Source organism: Lycium barbarum, chromosome 1 (assembly GCF_019175385.1).
Source record: "Lycium barbarum isolate Lr01 chromosome 1, ASM1917538v2, whole genome shotgun sequence".
NCBI classification, from domain to species: domain Eukaryota; kingdom Viridiplantae; phylum Streptophyta; class Magnoliopsida; order Solanales; family Solanaceae; genus Lycium; species Lycium barbarum.
This window is the reverse complement of record NC_083337.1, coordinates 124882356-124905715: the sequence shown is the minus strand read 5'-3', so window position 1 is coordinate 124905715 and position 23360 is coordinate 124882356. Positions and strand designations below refer to the sequence as shown.

At 38.1% G+C, this 23360-nt stretch overlaps 1 protein-coding gene across 4 annotated transcripts; it reads left to right on the top strand.

Moving 5' to 3' along the window:
- Positions 1-18414: 18414 nt before the first annotated feature.
- On the top strand, positions 18415-22857 carry LOC132637405 (uncharacterized). 4 transcript variants are annotated; one of them, XR_009581551.1, is made up of 2 exons: positions 18415-22555; positions 22631-22857. XR_009581551.1 is itself a non-coding variant. In XM_060354507.1 (2 exons), exon 2 carries the CDS (start codon positions 21356-21358, stop codon positions 22442-22444), a length of 1089 nt encoding a protein of 362 aa, XP_060210490.1. In that variant the 5' UTR covers positions 18415-18708; positions 21346-21355; the 3' UTR covers positions 22445-22857. The 4 variants fall into 4 exon arrangements, 3 of the variants coding, with proteins under 3 accessions (XP_060210490.1, XP_060210486.1, XP_060210479.1); XM_060354507.1 differs by having other exon boundaries at positions 18415-18708; positions 21346-22857; XM_060354503.1 differs by having other exon boundaries at positions 18415-20966; positions 21346-22857.
- The last annotated feature ends 503 nt before the right edge of the window (positions 22858-23360 follow it).

Sequence of the window (23360 nt, the reverse complement as noted above, 5' to 3'; positions counted from 1 at the left end):
TACCGGATAGACTAAGGCCTGTACTTAGCCTTTTGTTTTTATCCTTTGTAGGGGTTTCCGATGTAAAAACCTTTGTATAAATAGAATATGCATTTTTCTTGATTTTCTTTATTCTTTTGCTTGAATGTTAGTTATGACTTTTGCCCGAATTGTCGGTCCGTTTTAAGGACAAGCAGACTCGGAGTCATTATTCCGCACTGTACCTGAATTTTGGCTTTTTCTCTTCGTCCGGTACGTTTTGTCCGGGATTTTGATCGAGTTTTTGCCCGTGGGACTTATCTTATGCTTTGTGAATTCAGACGTCTCCGAATCACGATAGGCATTTTTAGGGCCGGTATTTTTCGGCTATTTTTTAGGGCCGGTGTTTTTTGGACACCTGGATCCCAGCCTTAGCAAAATATGATATAGCAGTCCCCACTCGAGGGAGTTTACAGACTTTGGCTCGGTTGATTGTGACCTTGTTGCCTTTGTCAAATTTTGACTGTAGTGCCCGGAATAGGGTATATGAATGATGTAAATGCTGAAATACGACGATAATCACCGGGGTAGGGTGTTTTAGCAAGAAGACATCCGAAATACCATAATCCGAACTTTCGATAAGTTTTGTATTGCAAGTATTTGTACATACATGATATGAGAATTCTGTTGCCTTCTGCTTTTGCCGCAGCAAATACTAAATGGACACGATTCATTCTGATCGTTTGGGCCTTACATCGAAACCTAATGCAGAAGGTCCGGTCTTGGTTTTGCCGTAGCAAATACTGAGTGGACACGATTCATTCTGATCGTTTGGTCCTTACATCGAAACCTAATATAGAATGTCCGGTTTTGATTTGTTGAGCTCCTCCGTTTTCCACTAGCCAGGGTAAACCTCGACGTGGGAATAATAGTCCTCTAGTGCTTGTCCGAGCTGCAAGGTCGGGCAAGTGCTATTAAGCCCCCACTCGTAGGCCGTGACTTTCCAGGCGTTTGTCCTTGTCTCTGTCAAGTAACACGTTGTAATTGTTGCCTTATTAAAAACCTTGTCGGAAAACCCATTTTGGGACAAAACCGTACTAAGGAAAAGAGTGCAACACGTGTTTTCAGACCTAGATTCTAACTTTATCCGGTACTTGACTTCCTGCAACAAAGAAAAGGGTTAATAATAAAACACGAGGTGCCCATACCTTAGCAGTAGTATCTCTTCAAATGGGCCACATTCCAGTTATTGCGCAACCGTTGTCCGTTCAGGGATTCCAGCTGATACGATACTTTTCCCGTTACCTCGGTTATCTTGTACGGTCCTTCCCAGTTCGGACCTAGTTTTCCTTCGTTGGTGTTCTTGGTGTTCAAGGTAACTTTCCGAAGCACCAAGTCCCCAACTTGGAAATGTCGAAAATTGGCTCTTCGATTATAGTATCTTTCCATTCTCTGCTTCTGGGTTGCAATACGGACCAATGCATTTTCGCGAATTTCATCCGTGAGATCGAGTTTTACGGCCATGGCCTCCTCGTTTGACTCCTCGGTGGTATACCTGAACCGGAAACTCGGTTCACCAACTTCTACAGGAATGAGGGCTTCAGCCCCGTAGACCAACGAGAAAGGTGTTTCCCCCGTGCTTGATTTCGATGTGGTTCTGTAAGCCCACAATACCTCCGGTAGTATTTCCCTCCAGTGACGTTTCGACGCTTCAAGTCTTTTCCTCAGATTTTGAATTATTATTTTATTCGTGGATTCCGCCTATCCGTTCGCACACGGGTAGTACGGAGTTGATTCGATTTTTTTGATTTTCAACCCTTTGAGAAAATCATTGACTTTGCCGCCCACGAACTGAGGATCATTATCACAAGTTATCTCGGCCGGGATGCCGAAACGACAAATGATATGGTCCCATATGAAGTCAATGACTTCCTTCTCTCTAATTTTTCGAAGGTCTGCGCTTCAACCCATTTGGAGAAGTAGTCAGTCATAAACAGAATAAAACGGGCTTTACCTGGCGCACATGACAGTGGACCAACAATGTCCATTCCCAGTTCGGACCTAGTTTTCCTTCGTTGGTGTTCTTGGTGTTCAAGGTAACTTTTCGAAGCACCAAGTCCCCAACTTGGAAATGTCGAAAATTGGCTCTCCGATTATAGCATCTTTCCATTCTCTGCTTCTGGGCTGCAATATGGACCAACGCGTTTTCGCGAAATTCATCCGTGAGATCGAGTTTTACGGCCATGGCCTCCTCGTTTGACTCCTCGGTGGTATACTTGAACCGGAAACTCGATTCACCAACTTCTACTGGAATGAGGGCTTCGGCCCCGTAGACCAACGAGAAAGGTGTTTCCACCGTGCTTGATTTCGATGTGGTTCTGTAAGCCCACAATACCTCCGGTAGTATTTCCCTCCAGTGATGCTTCGACGCTTCAAGTCTTTTCCTCAGATTTTGAATTATTATTTTATTCGTGGATTCCGCCTGTCCGTTCGCACACGGGTGGTATGGAGTTGATACGATTTTCTTGATTTTCAACCCTTTGAGAAAATCATTGACTTTGCCGCCCACGAACTGAGGACCATTATCACAAGTTATCTCGGCCGAGATGCCGAAACGACAAATGATGTGGTCCCATATGAAGTCAATGACGTCCTTCTCTATAATTTTTTGAAGGTATGCGCTTCAACCCATTTGGAGAAGTAGTCAGTCATAAACAGAATAAAACGGGCTTTACCTGGTGCCCATGGCAGTGGACCAACAATGTCCATTCCCAGTTCGGACCTAGTTTTCCTTCGTTGGTGTTCTTGGTGTTCAAGGTAACTTTCCGAAGTACCAAGTCCCCAACTTGAAAATGTCGAAAATTGGCTCTCCGATTATAGTATCTTTCCATTCTCTGCTTCTGGGCTGCAATACGAACCAACGCGTTTTCGCGAAGTTCATCCGTGAGATCAAGTTTTACGGCAATGGCCTCCTCGTTTGACTCCTCGGTGGTAAACCTGAATCGAAAACTCGGTTCACCAACTTCTACGGGAATGACGGCTTCAGCCCCGTAAACCAACGAGAAAGGTGTTCCCCGTACTTAGTTTCGATGTGGTTCTGTAATCCCACAATACCTCCGGTAGTATTTCCCTCCAGTGATGCTTCGACGCTTCAAGTCTTTTCCTCAAATTTTGAATTATTATTTTATTCGTGGATTCCGCCTGTCCGTTCGCACACGGGTGGTATGGAGTTGATACGATTTTCTTGATTTTCAACCCTTTGAGAAAATCATTGACTTTGCCGCCCACGAACTGAGGACCATTATCACAAGTTATCTCGGCCGGAATGCCGAAACGACAAATGATGTGGTCCCATATGAAGTCAATGACTTCCTTCTCTCTAATTTTTTGAAGTTCTGCGCTTCAACCCATTTGGAGAAGTAGTCAGTCATAAACAAAATAAAACGGGCTTTACCTGGTGCCCATGGCAGTGGACTAACAATGTCCATTCCCCACTTCATGAAAGGCCAAGGTGACACCACCGAATGCAGCAACTCCCCGGGCTGATGAATCATCGGGGCATGTCTTTGGCACCCATCGCATTTTCGGACAAAATTCTTCGAATCTTCCACCATCCGGTTCTAGTAATAACCGGCTCTGATAATCTTTCGGACGAGGGCTTCAGCACCGGAGTGGTTTCCGCAGGTCCCCTCGTGCACCTCTCTTATCACATACTCCGTTTCTCCGGGACCCAAACAGTTGGCCAGGGGTCCAAAGAAAGACCGTCGATACAGTTGGCCGTCTACCAAGCAGAAACGCACAACTTTTGTCCTTAGTGACCGTGATTCTTTTGGGTCACTCGGGAGCTTTCCATCTCTTAAGTAGTCGACGTATTTGTTGCGCCAATCCCAAGTTAAACCCATTGAGTTTATTTCGGCATGTCCGTTTTCTATTGCTGAATTCATCAAGTGCACCGTAGTCCCGGGGTTGATTTCTTCCCCTTCGACGGAAGATCCCAATTTGGCCAATGCATCGGCTTCGCTGTTCTGCTCCCTCGGTACATGCTGCATGGTCCATTCTTTAAACCGGTGTAGTATCACTTGGATTTTTTCCAGATACATTTGCATCCGTTCGCCCTTGACCTCGAAGACGCCATTCACCTGGTTAACGACCAAAAGAGAATCGCACTTCGCCTCGATAATTTCGGCCCCCATACTCCGGGCTAATTCCAAACCTGCAATCATAGCCTTATACTTGGCTTCATTGTTAGTCAATTTAACAGTTCTAATGGATTGTCGAATGGCATCCCCGGCCGGGGTTCTAAGGATGATTCCTAGCCCGGAACCTTTGAGCTTTGAGGCTCCGTCCGTGTATAGCAACCAAATACCCGAAGTTTTCCTCGAGGTTAGCAAAAGTTCTTTCTCAACCTCGGGGACCATAGCCGGGGTGAAGTCCGCCACGAAGTCGGCCAAGATCTGGGACTTGATAGCCGTCCGAGGCTTGTATTCAATATCATATCCGCTAATTTCTACGGCCCATTTAGTTAGTCTACTCGATAATTCCGGTTTGTGCATGACGTTTTTAGGGGGTAAGTAGTCACTACACATATCGGATGGCATTGAAAGTAGGGATTGAGCTTTCTAGAAGCACTTACCAATGCCAATGCCAATTTTTCCAAGTGGGGATAACGGGTCTCCGCATCCCCCAAAGTTCTACTTACATAATATATAGGGAATTGCGTACCTGATTCTTCTCGGACCAAAACGCCACTTACCGCTACCTCGGAGACAACAAGGTAAAGAAAAAGCTGCTCGTCTGCTTTTGGTGTGTGCAATAGCGGTGGGCTGGACAAGTACCTTTTTAATTCTTGTAAAGCTCTTTGAAACTCCGGTGTCCAAACAAAGTCGTTCTTCTTCCTCAGTAAGGAGAAGAATCGGTGACTCTTGTCCGAGGACCTCGATATGAAACGACTCAGCGCCGCTATCCTTCTGGTGAGCCTCTATACTCCTTTGACGTTATTCACCACCTCTATATCCTCGATGGCTTTGATCTTGTCCGGGTTGATTTCAATCCCCCGGTTTGACACCATGAAACCCAAAAATTTACCAGACCGGACACCGAAGGCACATTTTTCGGGTTGAGCTTCATGTTATACTTGCGGAGTACATCGAAGGTTTCCTGCAAATGCTTCAAATGGTCCTCTGTTTCCAGGGAATTGACCACCATGTCGTCAATATAAACTTCTATTGTTTTCCCTATTTGTTCTTCGAACATCCCATTAACTAGGCGTTGGTAAGTTGCACCGGCATTTTTTAATCCAAAAGGCATGACATTGTAATAGTAAGTCCCATATTGGGTAACAAAGGATGTTTTCTCTTGATCCTCCGGGTGCATCCGGATTTGGTTATACCCGGAGTAAGCATCGAGAAAACTTAACATCTCATGCCCGGCCGTCGCATCGATCATTCTATCGATGTGAGGCAATGGAAATGAATCCTTCGGGCATGCTTTGTTTAGATCCTTATAATCGACGCACATTCGAAACTTATTACCTTTTTTCGGCACCGCTACTACGTTAGCTAGCCAGTCCGGGTATTTTACCTCCCGGATAGAGCCTATTTTTAAAAGCTTCGTTACCTCGTCCTTCACAAAGGCGTGTTTTGCCTCTGCCATGGGCCTTCTCTTCTGCTTCACCGGGGGAAACCTCCCGTCTAAGCTGAGCTTGTGAGTTGTTACTTCCGGTGGCACACCTGTCATATCTATATGGGACCATGCGAAGCAATCGGCATTAGCTCGAAGAAATTCAATTAACTTGTTCCTGAGCTCCGAGGTTAACCCCGTGCCCAGGTATACCTTTCTGTCCGGTAGATATTCGAACAAGATGATCTGCTCCAGCTCCTCTACTGTTGACTTGGTTGCATTCGAGTCATCAGGCATGACGAATGATCTGGGTACACCGAAATCATCCTCTTCATACCCCGGATCCAACCCCGAGTGCTTTGATTGCTATTTGGTGCCTTTTCCCCCGATTGAATCTTCTTCCTTTTGATCCGATTTTTTGGGCTGAGGTGTCGCTTCCTCGACCGCGAACATCTCCCTTGCAGCGGGTTGTTCACCTCGAATGTTTTTTATCCCTTCCGAGGTCGGGAATTTCAGCAGCTGATGCAATGTCGACGGCACGGCCCTCATGCTATGTATCCAGGGTCTACCCAGTAATGCATTATACTTCATATCTCCTTCGATTACATAGAACACCGTTTGCTGGATAGTGCCATCAATGTTTACCGGCAATGAGATTTCCCCCTTTGTGGTTTCGCTCGCCATGTTGAACCCACTGAGTACCCGGGCTACCGGTACGATTTGATCGAGTAGCCTTAGCTGTTCGACCACTCTCCACCGGATGATGTTGGCCGAGCTACCTGGGTCAATCAAAATACGTTTAATTTGAGTTTTAAAAATAAGAATAGAGATTATCAATGGCTAGACCGGTGAGACCGGAGACCAAGGGAAGAAAGAAACAAGCACGAGTATGTAGACTTTCTTTTGGGACCGGAGGAGTGCTTGATCCGAAGAAAGTGAAGGACATCGTTTGGTCCGGTTTCTCCTAGCCGAGCTGATCGTGGCCGTTGGTCCGGTTGATCGTGGTTGTTGGTCCGGGAGATCCGTTACACAATTGCCACGCGTCAATACCGTTCTGCCACATTGTACTACCAATCGTACGGGTGTCAGACCGCACGACTCAACCTTATCCTTTTTAGGGTTTTTCTGTATGAGGCCCATGAGGCAAAAACTATAAATAGGGAGCATTATCCTACTTTTAAGGGTTGGCTTCTTGAGTTCTAGAACATTTGTAATAGCAAAAATATATAAGTCTCTCCCTCTCAATATCTGATTTTGGTCCGGATTTATTTGTGTTCATCTTTAGATTTGTTCAATCAAACGATATTCAATATATTGACACATACGTTTAGTATAGATAGTCGATTACTAGTTAGAATACTCACAGTTGGTCCTATTCCATTTTCTCTTAAATCAAAAATAGATTAAAGTTCAACCACATATCCTATACCTCACTCATAAATTTAATTGATTATCCAAATTTGGGGTAAACAACATTCATCTTCAATCAGTTGTAGAGTTTCAAGGGGATGATCAATTTTCTTTGTAGCTGAAGACATATCTTCCACTTTCTCAGAAGTTGTGATTAAAAAGAACTGTAAGAGAAAATGAGGTACAAAATCAGACTTTTGATACAAACTTTTAAAGTTTCTTTCTTCTCTTTGGTTGTTTCCTCTTGTTAGGAATTTTATAATCAGGTATCAATGGTTTTCAGCTGTCATTAATTATTTGCTTAGTCAACTTATTTCAGGTCCACATTATCTATTCCAGTAATCATGTGGCACGTTCTTTCCTTTGTACTTACATTAATGGAGCATCATATTAAGGACATTAGACTTTCGACAAATTGCAAAAGTCAACTTTTATCATAAGAGCTAGTCATATCATATGTAAATAAATATATCTACACGAAATAAAACAGTCATTAATTAGATCTAAATAATCACACAAGAAAGCAGTAATTAGAAGTGTTACAATATATTTCTACATCAAGTTGAAAGATGATAAGTATTATTCCCTTTGTTCCCTTTTACTTGTCCAATTTGTATTTTGCATTTCCCTTAAGAAAACATTAATTAAGTAATTAGTTTACTCAAATTTGCAATGTCCCCTTTCACTTATTTCCCAACTCATGCATTTGAATGAAGTTGGATTGAACTTCAGTCACAATACTCTCAACTCTGTTCAACTGTAGTATAAGAAGCTCAAATGAACAAGATGACAAAAGTAGCAGGTTTATCATAACTCCTGCACATATCTTGGATTCATTCTAGCAATTGAAGAGGTATTAAGAAAATCCTAGAAAACAAATGGCCGAAATACAGCAACTAATGTGGCTTGATTCATTACTGAAAAGCTAAATAACTTAGGCTTTTTACTGTAACACTTTAACGTTGTAAAACTATAACTAGTTCAACAATTCACAAGCTTGACACTAGCAAAATGGTAGGGTTTTGCCCTGATTTTCTTACCATATTTTATTTTTACTTTTCTCTGAAAGGAAAGTCAAATTATAACCATAATCGTTTTACTTTTTCTGAAAGGAAAATACAATACTCTTACATATTTGGCTAGTCCTTTTCTTAAAGGAAAAAGTTTTGAACCTCTATAAATTGAAGAACTCTTCTCATATAGGACAACACAATAGCATCCACATATGTAGTCCTTCAGAGAGTTTTGCTTAAAGGGAGACTTAATTCTCCCAATAGCTTTAGAATAGTTTTTATATTAGTTTTATCATGTGTAGGTCAATTGGCCAAACCCATATCATATTACCAATCTTTTTATAGTTTTTCATTGCTGTTTATTCATTGTCATTCAAGATTTGCAATTGATAGCTTTTGCATTACGCCCTGTTATTTCGATCCCAACACTAAACCCCCTCCCCAACTGTCATTTTTCTATTTCCCTCATCTAATTTATTGCAATAAAGATGTACCAAAGACTACTCTAGGCTGGGAGGAGATTCTTCGTCAGATGGCCTCCTTTTCCCACAACGCTCGTTCCATCTGGTCCATGTCAACTTTAAAATAAACAACCCTCCAATAGCATAAATCTGAAATACAGAAATAGTTTGGTAATGTTAAACGAGGGACAGAGGAAAAGAACCAGTAGGAGAAAACGCAAAATTTTGACCGTGTCCAATTTGAATGTCTCTGTCTGTGCGAGCCTTTGTCCTAATTGAAGACATGATGTTGAAAAATATCTCTATTTTCCATTTATGATGACCTATTATGCTACTTCTGAATTCTTCAATGTCCTTATACAGAGAGAAAATTCATCATGAAACTACATCAACAGGGAGAAAGAGGAATATAACTTTGGAACTTGTCCATCAAAGTTAGATCGCAACAAGCAGACAGTAAACCTGAACTCTTGAATCCTACATAATTTCAGTTTATCTTTTCCAAACATACAAGACAGAAAATGCTGATCACCACACTGAGGTCAACTCAATAGAACCTTTCAAATAAACATGTTCTTCTTCATTTCATATTATGTGCTGTTCTCCGTCCTCCTCTGATAACAACAGATAAGATATAGAAGCATTGCTGGAATAGCTTTAATTTGTTCCTCTTAAATTTTACATATATCTGCCACATAACATGACTATTGCAGATTATCTGGAGACCGTGGCAAGAGTCAGCTCTCGCAACCAACAGGTTCACGGAGCCAGCCTTCTTGCCTTGCCCAGCATGCACTCACACCATAACAAGACTCGAACAAATCCCCATCTGCAGATATTTCTGCTAACGGATGGATACATATTTACTTGGTCCTCTCTGAGTAACAATTATTTTGTAACGTGGCAGCTGATATGATTATCACAAGTAAGATTTGTTTTTGTTTCTTTAATTTGCTTGAACTCTTAGACAAAGAATTTTTCCCCTTAACTTTGACCAATGCATAGAAGCACCATAACTCTGATTCTTCAAACAATCAATGACAAATAGCTACATTGCTTGCTTTAGGAAATATTGACATCAGTAATTATTGTGTACTCTTTTTTTTCTTGCACTGTGTTACACCTCAAAAATTTTGTGTTGTAAGTAAACGAACGTAAGCTCGTAGAGGTTATGGAACCCTTATAAGGTTAAGAAACACTTTTAACAAGTGCTAAGCAAGTGTCTAAAGGTTTCGAGATCAAGCGAATCGAAGAAATTAAGTTTGTCGAAAATTTGGGAAAAACTTGGCAGAATTTTGAACACGAATTTTGATCCAACTTGAGAGAGGTACATCTCCTAGAATATGAGGAGTTATAGAATTCATAACCTATGTAAATTGAAGTTCATTGAGTCTAGTTTCTAATGCAACAAACCGTTCGTTGATACGACATCAAAGTAGAAATTTATGGGCGTTTCAAGATCTGTTTTTTGTGCGGATTGCCCTTCATTTGGGGTGGTCTTTAATTTTTGCCTTTCAGATTGGTGGTCTTTAAGTTTTGCCCTTCGCATAATACCCCAAGGTTGTGGGTTCGAACCCAACTCCGTAAAAAAAAAATCGCAAGGCAGAAGTTGTAAAATTCTGCCTTAAGGAAGAATTATGCCCATGCAAATTCTGGCCATATCCAAATTCTGCCTTAAGGCAGAATTTCGCTGAACTTCTGCCTGAAGGGCAAAAGTTAAAGACAACCATTTTGAGGGACAAAAATTAAAGACCACCTCTAGCGAAGGGCAATCCTGCAAATTGCCCTATTAAGATAGGTTGCCAGATGGCTTCTCAACGGGCCCACTTGGAAAGTCGGTGGAACCGACCTTCAAGGGGTATAAATATCCCATTCCCTTCATTTTATCATCATTCTACACTCCCTTGAGCTATAGAAACCTCCATAAACATTTCTTAAACACTTATAGCTACTTAGATCAAGAATTCAACAAGATTACACTAAACTAGTTCATGAAAAGTGATTGTTCTTGCTTCTACTTGATGCTGTGGTGAGTTTGTTCTTGAAGAAAGTTGGTGTGGCTAAAGTTCTACAAGAATAAGGTATTTTCTTCATCTTGACTTTGATTTTGAGTTGTTTTTGGAGGATTTTAATGGTTCAAAGTGAAGAAAAACATAGTATAAAGATCGTAGTTTGATATGTTGATGTTGTTGAGTTATGGGATGATTTTCGAAGGAAGTCTTGGCCGGATTTGTATATGTTTTTCATGTAGTATCTTGATTATGTTATTGATGTTTGGGAGTTATTTTGGAATTGGTTGGAGTAGATGATATAGGGGAAATGCTGTCCGAATTTCGTTAACTTATTAACTAGCTAAGTTTGAGTGTGAAAGTATTCCTATGGCCTGATTATTGTATGAATCATGTTGGATGTAGATTTGCAGACTCGGAAGGTAGACTTTGAGTGGCTAAGTAAGCAGCATGGTATGTTAAGGCTATCCCTTTCTTTCTTAAGGCATGATCCTATTGTTATGAACTTTCACAAATGATGTCCATAATGATTCCTCTCATAGAAATTCTAGAAACTTACATTCTTGATGTTCTTATGATATTATTGATGTTGGTCTCACCTTATGATTATTGTTCCTTTAAGATGAGATTTGCCAATGATGTTAGCTCCATAGTGGAAATCAGAGGTATAACGACCTTACGTCTCTCCGATGAATTTAGAAATTTGTTCTCAAGGAATGTTTTGTAAGACATGAATAGTATGCTAGTTATGAGATCCTTAACGAGGTATTTAATGCTAGAAGAGAGGCATATAATGTATCTCAGGATTTGATTAAGGTTTAATTAATAGGGAAGAAGTCCTAATGGCCTAGAAATGTGCTTATAAGTCTTAGGTAATTATGTAGGCGTTAACGGATAAGTAATGATCATGAGAAGAGCATAGAAGCTAATAGATAAAGAATGAGCATTAGAAGTATATAAAGGGTGCCTATAGGGGATATATGGATCGTATTTCACGTTCCACAGCACATGCATTCATATTTGGATCGGGCTACACGTTCCACAGCACATGCTTTTATATCTTAATCGGGTTGCACGTTCCGCAACAAATGCATTCATATTTACCATTGGTCTATGGCCAGTTGGGCAGTTATGTATTTACTATCATGCTACGGCTGGTTGGGCAGTTATTACCACTAAGCTACGGCTGGTTAGGCAGTTACCATTAATCAGTCAGGCAGTGCACTCTACCATCGAGCGATAATCGGATGGGCAGTTACCACCGTGCTACGGCCGGTCGGGCAGTTACCACTGATCAATTGGGTAGTTAGCACCAGGATAATAAGTAGGTTAGAGACAGAGTATTGTAGATAGATGTAGTTAAGCACATGATAGTATAGAGAGGCATACATACTAGATTCTCATCGGTAAGTCAGAAGTGTCAGGTTGATTCTTATCCTTCTTCTCACAGTATACGTTTATTATGTTATATTTTCGCCTTACATACTTGGTACATTATTCGTACTGACGTCCCTTTGCTGGGGGTGCTACGTTTCATGCCCAAAGGTTTTGAGATACAGGTTGACAGATCTCTCAGTAGGATACCAGCTTAGCAGGCAGTGTCGTGGCACTTCACTTGCTCCGGAGTTGCTCTATGCGTTAGCATGGTTGCATATGCATTTGCATGGGTATAGCGGGGCCCTATCCCAGCCACATTATGTCATGTACTCCAGTAGAGGCTCGTAGACGGATATGCACAGTTAGATGTCTTATGGTCATCTCGGTTTATACTCTGTTATATCATTAATATGGATAGTTTGCTAGCATATGTACTTGGGATTATCTTGATGACGTAAGTATATTATCTTTTGGGATTGTGTCCCATACAGTTTATGATATTTATGAATTAGCATGATGGCCCACTCAGGTATTTTTATGTGATGTGTGTATGTTTTGTGATGCTCGGTAGGTTAGCTCCGGGTGCCTGTCATGGCCCTCCGGTTGAGTCATGATAGAAGTGGTATCAGAGCAGTTTGTTCTAAGGTTGTCTACGAGCCGTGTCCAGTAGAGTCTTGTTTATGGGTGTGAAGCATGCCACACTTATAAACATGAGGCTGCAGGGAATTTAGGATGGTTACCCTTCTTTATATCTTAGATCATGCTATAGAGCTGAGTCATAGGGTGTAAATCTTCAACCCTGACCTTTGTTGTCTTATAGTTTGACGACGACTCCTTCAGAAAGGACTACGGGTGATTCAAGGATTGCAATGATGATAGGGGAAAAGAAAAGGAGTAATATTAAAAAGGAACCTAGAGTGGAATCTGTGTTTAGACAATGGGTTAAAATTGTGAATATGTTGATTGTACGGTGTTGTGGTAATAAGGCAAAAGTATGATTAATCGGGAAGGGCATGTGTGAAGAACATAGTTCGGTGAAGAGACTATATCTACAGAATTACGAATGATAAATATTAAGGGGAATCAGTAAGATATGAATGACTTGTGAGTAAGGGAAGATAGTACAGTACAAGGAGATGAGCAATGACGTCAGGAACAATTATTGTGGTAATATTGTTTGTACACCCTCGAGGGTAGTATTGATATATTATATGCAATTTTGTTAAGATAAATTTTGAAGTATTCTGATGGGACTTAAAAAGAAGAGAAGTTTGATGGAATTTTCAGTTGGGTAATAGCAAAGGACTATGGATATACTGTGAATGGTTATCAACCTTAGAAGTGTTTTATTAATGAGACATAGATATGATTAGATGGGAGTTGTATTTTTCCCTCGAGGTAAGAAGTGGAAAGGATATGTATGTGTTTAAATATGATCCTTGAGTGTAAATATGCCAATGATTTACGAGCAGAAAGAGGTGAAATAGGAATTGCGGAAATGGAAAGAGTATTGGTTATAAGGATGATGATGCCTAATCTCTAAAAGGGATATGATTGGTTAGAAAAAGGTAAAAGAGCGATGTATGTCACTCAATGAGCTAGATATTGACGAAGGCCTCCTTATTATATAGAGTATATTAGCAAGTGGGTTATACAGAGATATGAGATTCATGTATCCACATTTTCTTTCACTCCCAGAGAAGGTTCAGACTAAGACATTATAGCCTTTAGGTACGTATATATTGTTAGTTACCGTCATTAGTCGTGTGGGGCCATTGTTGTTACTGATTGTTGTGGGCCTGGGAAGCATTGTGTTGTTGGTGTGCTGTGTGACAGGTTGATAGTATTACAGTTATAGAGGAAGCTCTGCCAAAATTTCCATAAGATCTCTGAGAGTTTAACATTCGAGGACGAATGTTTTTAAGGGGAGGGGGGGGGGGGGGGGGGGGGGAAGAATGCTACACCTCGAAAATTTTGGGTCGTTGCGTTGTACGTAAACTAACGTAAGCTCGAAGAGGTCATGGAACCCGTATAAAGTTAAGGAATAATATTAACAAGTGATAAGTAAGTGTCTAAAGGTTTCGAGATCAAGCGAATCGAAGAAATTAAGTTTGTTGAAAATTTGGGAAAAACTTGGCAGAATATTGGATAGGAATTTTGGTCCAACTTGAGAGAGGTATATCTCCTAGAATATGAGGATTTATCGAATGCATAACCTATTTAAATTGAAGTTCATTGAATCTAGTTTCCAATTCAACAAACTGTTCGTCGACCCGACACCAGAGTAGAAAGTTATGGGCGTTTCAAGATAAGCTGTCAGATGACTTCTCCGCGAGCCCACTTGGAAAGTCGGTGGAACCGATCTTCAAGGGGTATAAATACCCCCATTCCCCTCATTTTATCATCATTCTACACTCCCTTGAGCTCTAGAAACCTCCATAAACATTTCTTAAACACTTATAGCCCCTTAGATCAAGAATTCAACAAGATTACACTAAACTAGTTCATGAAAAATGATTGTTCTTGCTTCTACTTGATGTTGTGGTTAGTTTGGTCATGAAGAAAGTTAGTGTGGCTAAATTCTTCAAGTATAAGGTATGTTATTCATGTTGAATTCTATATTGAGTTGTTTTTGGAGGATTTTAATGGTTTAAAGTGAAGGAACATAGTTTAAAGGTCATAGTTTGATATGTTGATGTTGTTGACTTATGGGCTGATTTTCGAAGGAAGTCTTGGACGGATTTGTATATGCTTGTCATGTAGTATGTTGATTATGTTATTGTTGATGTTGTTATGGATGTTTGAGAGCTGTTTTAGAACTGGTTGGAGTAGATAATATAGGGAAAATGTTGTCTGAATTCCGTTAACTTATTAACTAGCTAAGTTTGAGTGTGAAAGTGTTCCTATGGCCTGATTGTTGTATGAATCATCTTGGATGTAGATTTTCAGGCTCGGAAGTAGACTTTGAGTGGCTAAGTAAGCAGCAAGGTATGTTAAAGCTGTCCCTTTCTTTCTTAAGGCATGATCCTATTGTTATGAACTTTCACAAATGATGTCCATAATGATTTCTCTCATAGAAATGATAGAAGCTTACATTCTTGATGTTCTTACGATATTATTGATGTTGATCTCACCTTATGATTATTGTTCCTTCAAGGTGCGATATGCCAATGATGCTAGCTCCGTAATGGAAATCGGAGGTATAACGACCTTACGTCACTCCGTATGCTAGTTATGAGATCCCTAACGAGGTATTTAATACTAGAAGAGAGGCTTATGATGTATCTTAGGATTTGATTAAGGTTTAGTTAATCGGGGCCTAGGAATGTGCTTATAAGTCTTATGTGATCATGTAGGCGTTAACGGATAAGTAATGATCATGAGAAGAGCATAGAAGCTAATTGATAAAGAATGAGCATTAGAAGTATATAAAGGGTACCTATAGGGGATATTTGGATTGGGCTGCACGTTCTGCAGCACATGCATTCATATTTGGATCGGGCTGCACGTTTCGCAGCACATGCTTTCATATCTGGATCGGGTTGGACGTTCCGCAACAAATGGATTCATATTTACCACTAGTCTATGGTCAGTTGGGCAGTTATGTATTTACCACCATGCTACGGCTGGTTGGGCAGTTATTACTATCGAGCTACGGTCGGTTGGGCAGTTACCACTGATCAGTCGAGCAGTGCGCTCTACCATAGTGACACCGGAAAGCGGTTTAGTGACTTTTGTGTTAGCATACTCAAAGTTAAGTGACTTTTGCGTTAGAAACGATAGTTAAGTGACTTTTGTAAAAAAAAAAAACTAATAGTTAAGTGACCATCTGTGAAATTTACTCGATATCAGCCATAAACAAACTAATCAGAAGGCATCGAATGGAGGAATATCTGAACTCCATCCAAATACTAAAACAAGAAATCCAGCAAATATTCTCAATAGAATATTTGTTTAAATTTTCATGAAAGATACTTTAATAGTAGGAATTTGTATTTCCTCCCCACCAGAAAATCTCTCTGATGAAACTACATAGGCAATTGCTAGTAGCACAATAACAGTCCAATCATTTAGGTTCCACGAAAGGGTAGTTCACTTCTCTAAAACACGATATAGCGTCTCATGCTATAGATAAGCGTTTCAAAGGTTCATCTTAACCGAAACTGATCACTGCGATGTTTAATTAGAAAATATAACCTAACTGACGGGCACAAACAGCTGAAAACCGAGGATATAGTAAAGAATCAAAACTGGAGTTGTGTCTCAACTCTCATCAAGAGCCATTTTCTCTTTCTGAATCCCCAAAAATTCAATTTGAGGAACAACTTTACATGCATTGGAGACAAAAGCAGCCAGCTATAGATAGAGGCGGTAAAATGGCTAAATGGTTCCCCATATCTTACACCTAATACATCCTTCCTTGAGTGTGCAATGCCAGTATATAGTACTCTCTTTATCCCAATTTATGTGATATAGTTCGCATTTCGAGAGACAAACAATTTAATTTTGATAGTAAATTCAGATATGAAATTTTTAAGTTTTTTGAAATAAAATTTACATGGAAAATTATAGTGAAAGTAAAATGTCGTCAAAGTCCAGTTGCAGCGAACACGTAGGTCCTCCGATATAATGCAAACTAATACCGACAATTAAACATGAAATTGGTTATGCGGTTTTCTTTTGTGTGGAGAAAGTATAAATAACCGCTGACTAGAAAATTTTGCATACAATGTGTGTGTGTTTGTGTGTGTATATTGGTTAGAAAGTAATAAATATTTTTGGCCGAACAACTGTATAACTTCCCTTTTGTTTTCTTAACTAGTATTCATACCCACGCGATGCGCGTCGGGTCTCAAAGGAAATTAATCATAAAAAAATATTAACTTATTTGTTTGATATAATAAAACTTTTGACATATTTAAAATCAACAAAATTTTGGGATAATAAATAGGGAAAAGGGCATTGTGGCCATCAGAAATTTGTTCGGCCCACGTTTGGGCTTAATAGCCCGAGTTGGCCGTTTGGCCCAAAGTATTGTCAAGCGCTAGCCTAGCAGCCCATTTACTAAAAAAAAATCAGATTATTTGTGGCGATCGAAAAGTCGTCACTAAAAGGTTCCCTACAAAAAAAGAACATGACTTGTGGCGAGCTCGAGGAAAAAAAGTCATATTGAGCCTTGCAAAAATATCCCAAAACATATATAATATGTGTATAATTAGTAAGTATACGTTAATTGAGCCTTCAAGAAATTTCCCAAAATTTGTATAATATGTGTAAAATTAGTATGTGTACATTAATTATACATTTATTAAACAGAAATAATACACCAATGATACATTTTCTAATTATACATTGATTGTACATTTATTATACACAACTTATACAACAATGATATATTTTCTATACATATATTTTAAGGATACATATTCTTTACGATAATGATACAGTTTCTATACATATGATATATTTTTTTATACATATACAACAATGATACAGTTTAAATACGTATGATACAATTTCTATACATATACAATAGTGATACATATACAACAATGATACAGTTTATATACATATGCTGGAATTAGTTGAAAATGGTTAGAAAATAGAATTATTTTGAAAAGGCTAAAAAAGGACTTCTAAGATTCTTGGGCCGTGGGATGTTAATAGTTTCACTCGGATGGTTATGTGTCCTTTTCCCTAATAAATATAACTATCAATATAATTATACTAAATTTAACGTCATCAATGATTTATACTTAAGTAAAACTTTTATACTAAAAATTTAAATTGAGACTTAATATTCTATCACAATTGCAATTATTTTAGACGTTTTTATATGAAAAAACATATTCTTATCATATCTCATTGACATATTTAAAAAAGGTTATGATATTAAAAAATAATTACTAATTAATTGACTTCTATATTTGTCTATTTAATTTGTTAACATATGGGAATATAATTTTATCTTTTAATTCAAATTTAATATAATCTTCCAATTCAAATTTCCAAACAAATCATACTTAGTTTTAATGCATCATCTTTTATTACAACTCAAAAACTAACCTCACTTAACTTAATTATATTGCCTATTAATATTGTCAAAAATTGTTACATTGTCTTTTATTATTTGTCTGTCACTTGACTAATATCTTAACTCATCATTCTCCTTATCACTACAAGAAAATGTCAAAATTGTGACGGAATGTTTGACACGGAGCAATTCTGTCACAAATTGTGATAGAATTTTGATGGGTTTGTGACGGATCAACCTTTCTTAAATAAAAATTTTTATAAGTCTTTTTTTTTTTTCTCATAAAAATTCTGAGAGTAACGGATTTGTGATAAATTTGTGACAGATTTTAAATATATTTTTTGTAACGGACCTATTTCCATCACATTAAGGCTGATGAGAAAAAATGACAACTATTTGTCACAAATCCGTTACAAAAATTGTGACAGATCGAACATTCCGTCACAAATATAATATAAAGATAATTAATAATAAATATATTAATTTGTGACAGATTTATTTCCGTCACAATAACAAAATTAGACAACTTATTAGTTTTGCCTCCAAATATTTCTAACACTTTTAATTTTCCCACTCCAAGGCCCAAAACTCTCACTTCCCCAAAAATCTACATCTTTCTCTTTCAACATAACGATGGCGATTTCAAATTTACGATGGCGATTTCAACATAACAATGACTAAGTTTTCTAAATCTGATATTTGAAATCAGTGAGTCATCCGATTTGGTTCATTTTAGGGTTCTGCCATTTTTGCTCCTCTTTTAATGCTTGTTATTAGGTCTTTGTTTTGCTTGATACTACAATTTCAAAATCTGAGATTTGAAATCAGTGAGTGCTCTTTAATTACGTATATTGATCTTCTTTAAGCACAAAATATGAGTTCACTGTTGCATACATGTGTAAATTGGTTCGTATTGACCTAAATCCTAGCTCCTTGTTGGTTTTGATGTTGTTTTCTGCTAAATTTAGGCTAAAAAACTGATGCATGTTGTTCATTTTAGTTTTTTTGGTTCATTTTAGGCAAATTTTGGCTAAAAATTGGTAAATAATAGGCTAAAAGTTATTTATCTTAACTGAATTGAAGAGTATTAATATATTAGCAGCTCTAATAAGTTGTTTATACGATTTGTTGATTTTTTTTTTTAATTTTAGTTTGATAAGTGAACCTTATAAATCTTATTGGTGCTATATTAAGTGATAGAAATTAGTGCTATATTATTTTGCTAACTGCTAGGTTCATGATCTGTTTTGTGCCTTTTTTACATTTCTTTGATGTTTTCAAATGTTAAGAGTGGTATGTTACGCTATTTCTGAATGATATTTTTGTTAAAGTTTGCGTTAATAATATTTGTAGTGCTAGTGTGCACATGTTCTGTTGTTTAAGTTCATCAGATATGATGAAATTGTATCTTGAATAGGATTCGTCTCGTATGAGCTTTTCCTTTGGTTGTCTTTTTTGGCGTAGGTCTTGATTTATTAGTTGAACTATATGACTAGCCTTTTCAGAATATATTCAGAGACTCTGTAAGTATTTGGTGGATTTTGTGGGTCTCTTTTGGTATAGTCTTATTAACATAGCTTCTAAGTGGTGTTAATTAAGAGGAATGAGGCTATTAGTAGTTCGAGATGTTAGAAATGTGTTGTCCGTTTTAGTATTTGGGATACCTCATTTCTTGCTGCTCATTTGTAGCAACGTGTAAAGTTGGTTTTGTAGTTTTGGGATTTTCCTAAGCGAATGTGTTCAACTTCTAGGGATTTACAACGTATTGGGGGGAGAATCCATTAGAGGGAGTAATATTGGGTTGAGATTGTGTCCTAGCCATAGCTATAGTGACGCTCTACGTTAAATTTAAGGTTTTTTGGATTGCAAGGAACCAAGGTTTATAGCCGAAGAGAGGAACTGGTTGTCCTTTTTCTCTCTTATCATCCCCAAAGCTTTTTTCTCCAATCTATTCTTGAAGATCAAGTTGTTCTTTCCTTTTATCACTAAAGAAGGTTAAGGTGTTTAGGGTCTCCTGTTGCATTCATCCTAGATTTTAGTTTGGATACAGTTCATTAAAACGTCTAATTAGCTATGCCGGTGCATGGAACTAAATATGGATGAGGTTGTGCATCTCATTTTACATTTTTCCTAATTTTGCAATGGGAGGAATAGTTATATTGTTACCTTTTCATATTTGACACACCTTTTCGTTAAATCTCTTATAATACATATATAGTCTTTTCCAAAGTGGGAAAACCCCACCCACACAAGTGCTGATCGGCCTTTTGTATTTTGGATGCGCTGCCCTCAAAAGTTCATCAGCTGGTTTTGAACTCCAGCACTCCCCTTATTTTTGTACTGTTGTTTGTAATAGATTGAGTTGATCACATGTTTTGTGATTGATTTAGATTGCGACTTTGCTCTCTATATGAAATTAGATATTAAGATATGAAGATCCTTGATGATTCTGGACTTAGTTGTACTCTGATTTTTGTTCTTATTTAGTTGATTTATTCATTTCTTTGTTTTCGTCACTGAAGGATCGGTTTTCGTTGGCATTGTGCCTAAAACCGATGAAATTAGAACATTCTAAAGCTGCAAAATCAGTTTTTCTTTTTGTTTTTTCTTATTGAGTTGGGTTGTTCATTTCTTATTAATTCGTTACTGAAGGATCAGTTTGTGTTAGCATCGTGCTTAAACTGATGAATTTAGAACATTTTAAAGCTATAAAATCTTTTTCTTTGTTATAATGTTGTGTAGTTGGATAATATAGACTTAATAGGTCTTGGATATGAAGATCCTTGAACGATTAACTTAGACGTAATTCCGTTTTTTCTTTGTTATAATGTTGTGTAACGATCGAGGATTGGATGTGTAATTGGATAATAATAGCTAAGATATGAAGATCCTTAATGATTCTGGACTTAGTGTACTTTGATGAACAATTTTATCCGAACTTATGAAAAATTATTATTAATTTAATACAAGATTGATTTATTCATTTCTATTTTCTTTTAATTACTTCTTCAAACTTGTTGGACTGTGCTATTTGCTGCTCCAACTCTTCCGACTGCTTCATTGTTACTCTTGTGAGGTCACCCAGGTATGAAATCCATCTTTCTCCTATGAAAAACTTCGTTGTTGTTGTTGATTGAAGGATTCTTTTGTGTGCTCTAGGAATAGGATTCATGTGATAGCTGATCTTAGCACACTCTTTGTCATCTGCAAAGATTAGGTTTGGGCATATATGCAATAGAGAATTTGGTTAGATGATCAAATTGTTCCATGTATCATGTTTAATTTGGCTTAATGATTTCTGAGTTATGTAATAAAGCTATTAGTAAAATGATGAAAAGGATAACAGTAACTGTAAATTTTGGTGAAGAACAGTCTAATGGCTTTAAATTCGTTAGATTCTGGTACCTCTAGGTTCTAGTATCATATGGAAACAACTGGTCTAACACATGTTTATTCTGTGTCAGAGAGCGCAATATGAGTAATTTTGATCGTGAGTGGATGTATGATAGAATATTGGAAGATGGATTCATAAATCCTAGATTTATTGATGGGGTGGAGAATTTTATTGCATTTGCTAAAAGACATCCACAGTGCTTGGACAGTGATAAGTTAAGATGTCCTTGTAATCATCGTAAGTGTCAGAATAAAAACATTTTAGATGAGTTTACAATCATGTCACATCTTGGGAATTTCGGCTTTGTACCAGATTATTATCGTTGGTATCACCATGGTGAAAGTTATATTCCATATCCAAGCATGCTTGATTATCATCAAGCAACATCTTTGGGTGAAACTGTGAAACTTGGAGAGGACCCAAATCCAACAACACAACATCTTTATGACCTGCTCAAAGCATCAGAACAGGAAATTTGGGCGGGAAACCCACACGGACATTCTCAATTGTCGGTCGTTGCTCGTCTGTTGAATCTAAAGGCAGAACATCATTTTTCTGAAAGGTTGTATGATGAGTTATGTCAACTTCTATCAGAATTGATGCCAACTGATAACATAATGTCAGATAGCTTCTATAGTACCAAAAAGCTAATGCGAGGATTGGGCTTGCCGGTAGAGAAGATCGACTCTTGCAAAAATGGTTGTATGATTTATTGGCGTGAAGATAATGAACTTGTCAATTGCAAATTTTGTTCTCACCCTCAATTTAAGAGATCAAAACATCAACGTTCCAAGCAGAAAACTACTATTTCTTATAAGAAAATGTGTTATTTTCCTTTAACTCCACGTCTACAAAGGTTGTATGCATCTGATGCTACAACAAAGCATATGAGATGCCATTTTGAGCATGAAAGGGATGGTGTCATGCGTCATCCCTCAGACTCTCCTTCTTGGAAGAATTTTGATCAGACATATTCATGTTTTGCATCTGAAGTAAGAAATGTTAGATTGGGTTTGTCCACAGATGGGTTTCAACCGTTTGGTCCATTAGGCCAACAATATTCTTCTTGGCCTGTGATAGTTACGCCATATAATCTGCCACCTTGGATGTGCATGAAGGATGAATACATGTTTTTATCTATGATTATTCCTACATGTTTTTATCTATGATTATTCCTGGTCCAAAAAATCCAAAATAGAAAATTGATGTCTTTTTGCAGCCCCTCATTGACGAGTTAAAAGAATTATGGGAGGAGGGAGTCCAAACATATGATGTTTCAAGTAAGATTAATTTTCAAATGAAAGTTGCTTTGACGTGGACAATAAGTGATTTTCTAGCGTACTCAATGTTATCAGGTTGGAGTACAGCAGGAAAATTAGCTTGTCCTTATTGCATGGAAGACTTGGATGCTTTTTCTCTATCCAATGGTAGAAAGATCTCATGGTTTGACAATCACAGAAAGTTCTTACCACCGGATCATCCGTGGCAAAGGAAAAAAGGTGGTTCAAGAAAGGTCAAACAGTCCATCAGGTTGCATCTACTGCACAAGCGGGTTTACAAATACTTGGGGAGATTGAGGATTTGGGGTTCATGAAAATCACAGAACTTGGTTCTGAAGCGATAAATGCAAGAATCTCAAAGAATAGTGGTTGTGGTTGGAAAAAAAGAAGTATATTTTGGGACTTGCCTTACTGGAAGACAATCTTATTAGGCATAACCTTGATGTGATGCACATAGAAAAGAATGTGTTTGATAACATTTTTAACACCGTGATGAATGTCAAGGGAAAAACAAAGGACAATGCTAAATCTAAAGCAGATTTAAAAGCACTTTGCCATCGTCCAGAGTTACAACAGGATGAAAGAACCAGAAAGTATCCAAAAGCTTGTTATATGTTAGACAATAACGCAAGAGAAGTGCTTTGTAAGTGGTTGCAAGAGTTGAGATTTTCTAATGGTTATGTGTCTAACATGGGAAGATGTGTTGACATGAACAAGCTTAAACTCTTTGGTATGAAGAGTCATGATTGTCATGTGTTTATGCAACGCCTAAAATTTTAGTATAACTGGGATAATTTAAGAGAGA

Excerpts from the sequence above, each read along its gene's own strand:
- LOC132637405 (XM_060354507.1), top strand. The coding sequence starts at position 21,356 with ATGAGTAATTTTGATCGTGAGTGGATGTATGATAGAATATTGGAAGAT.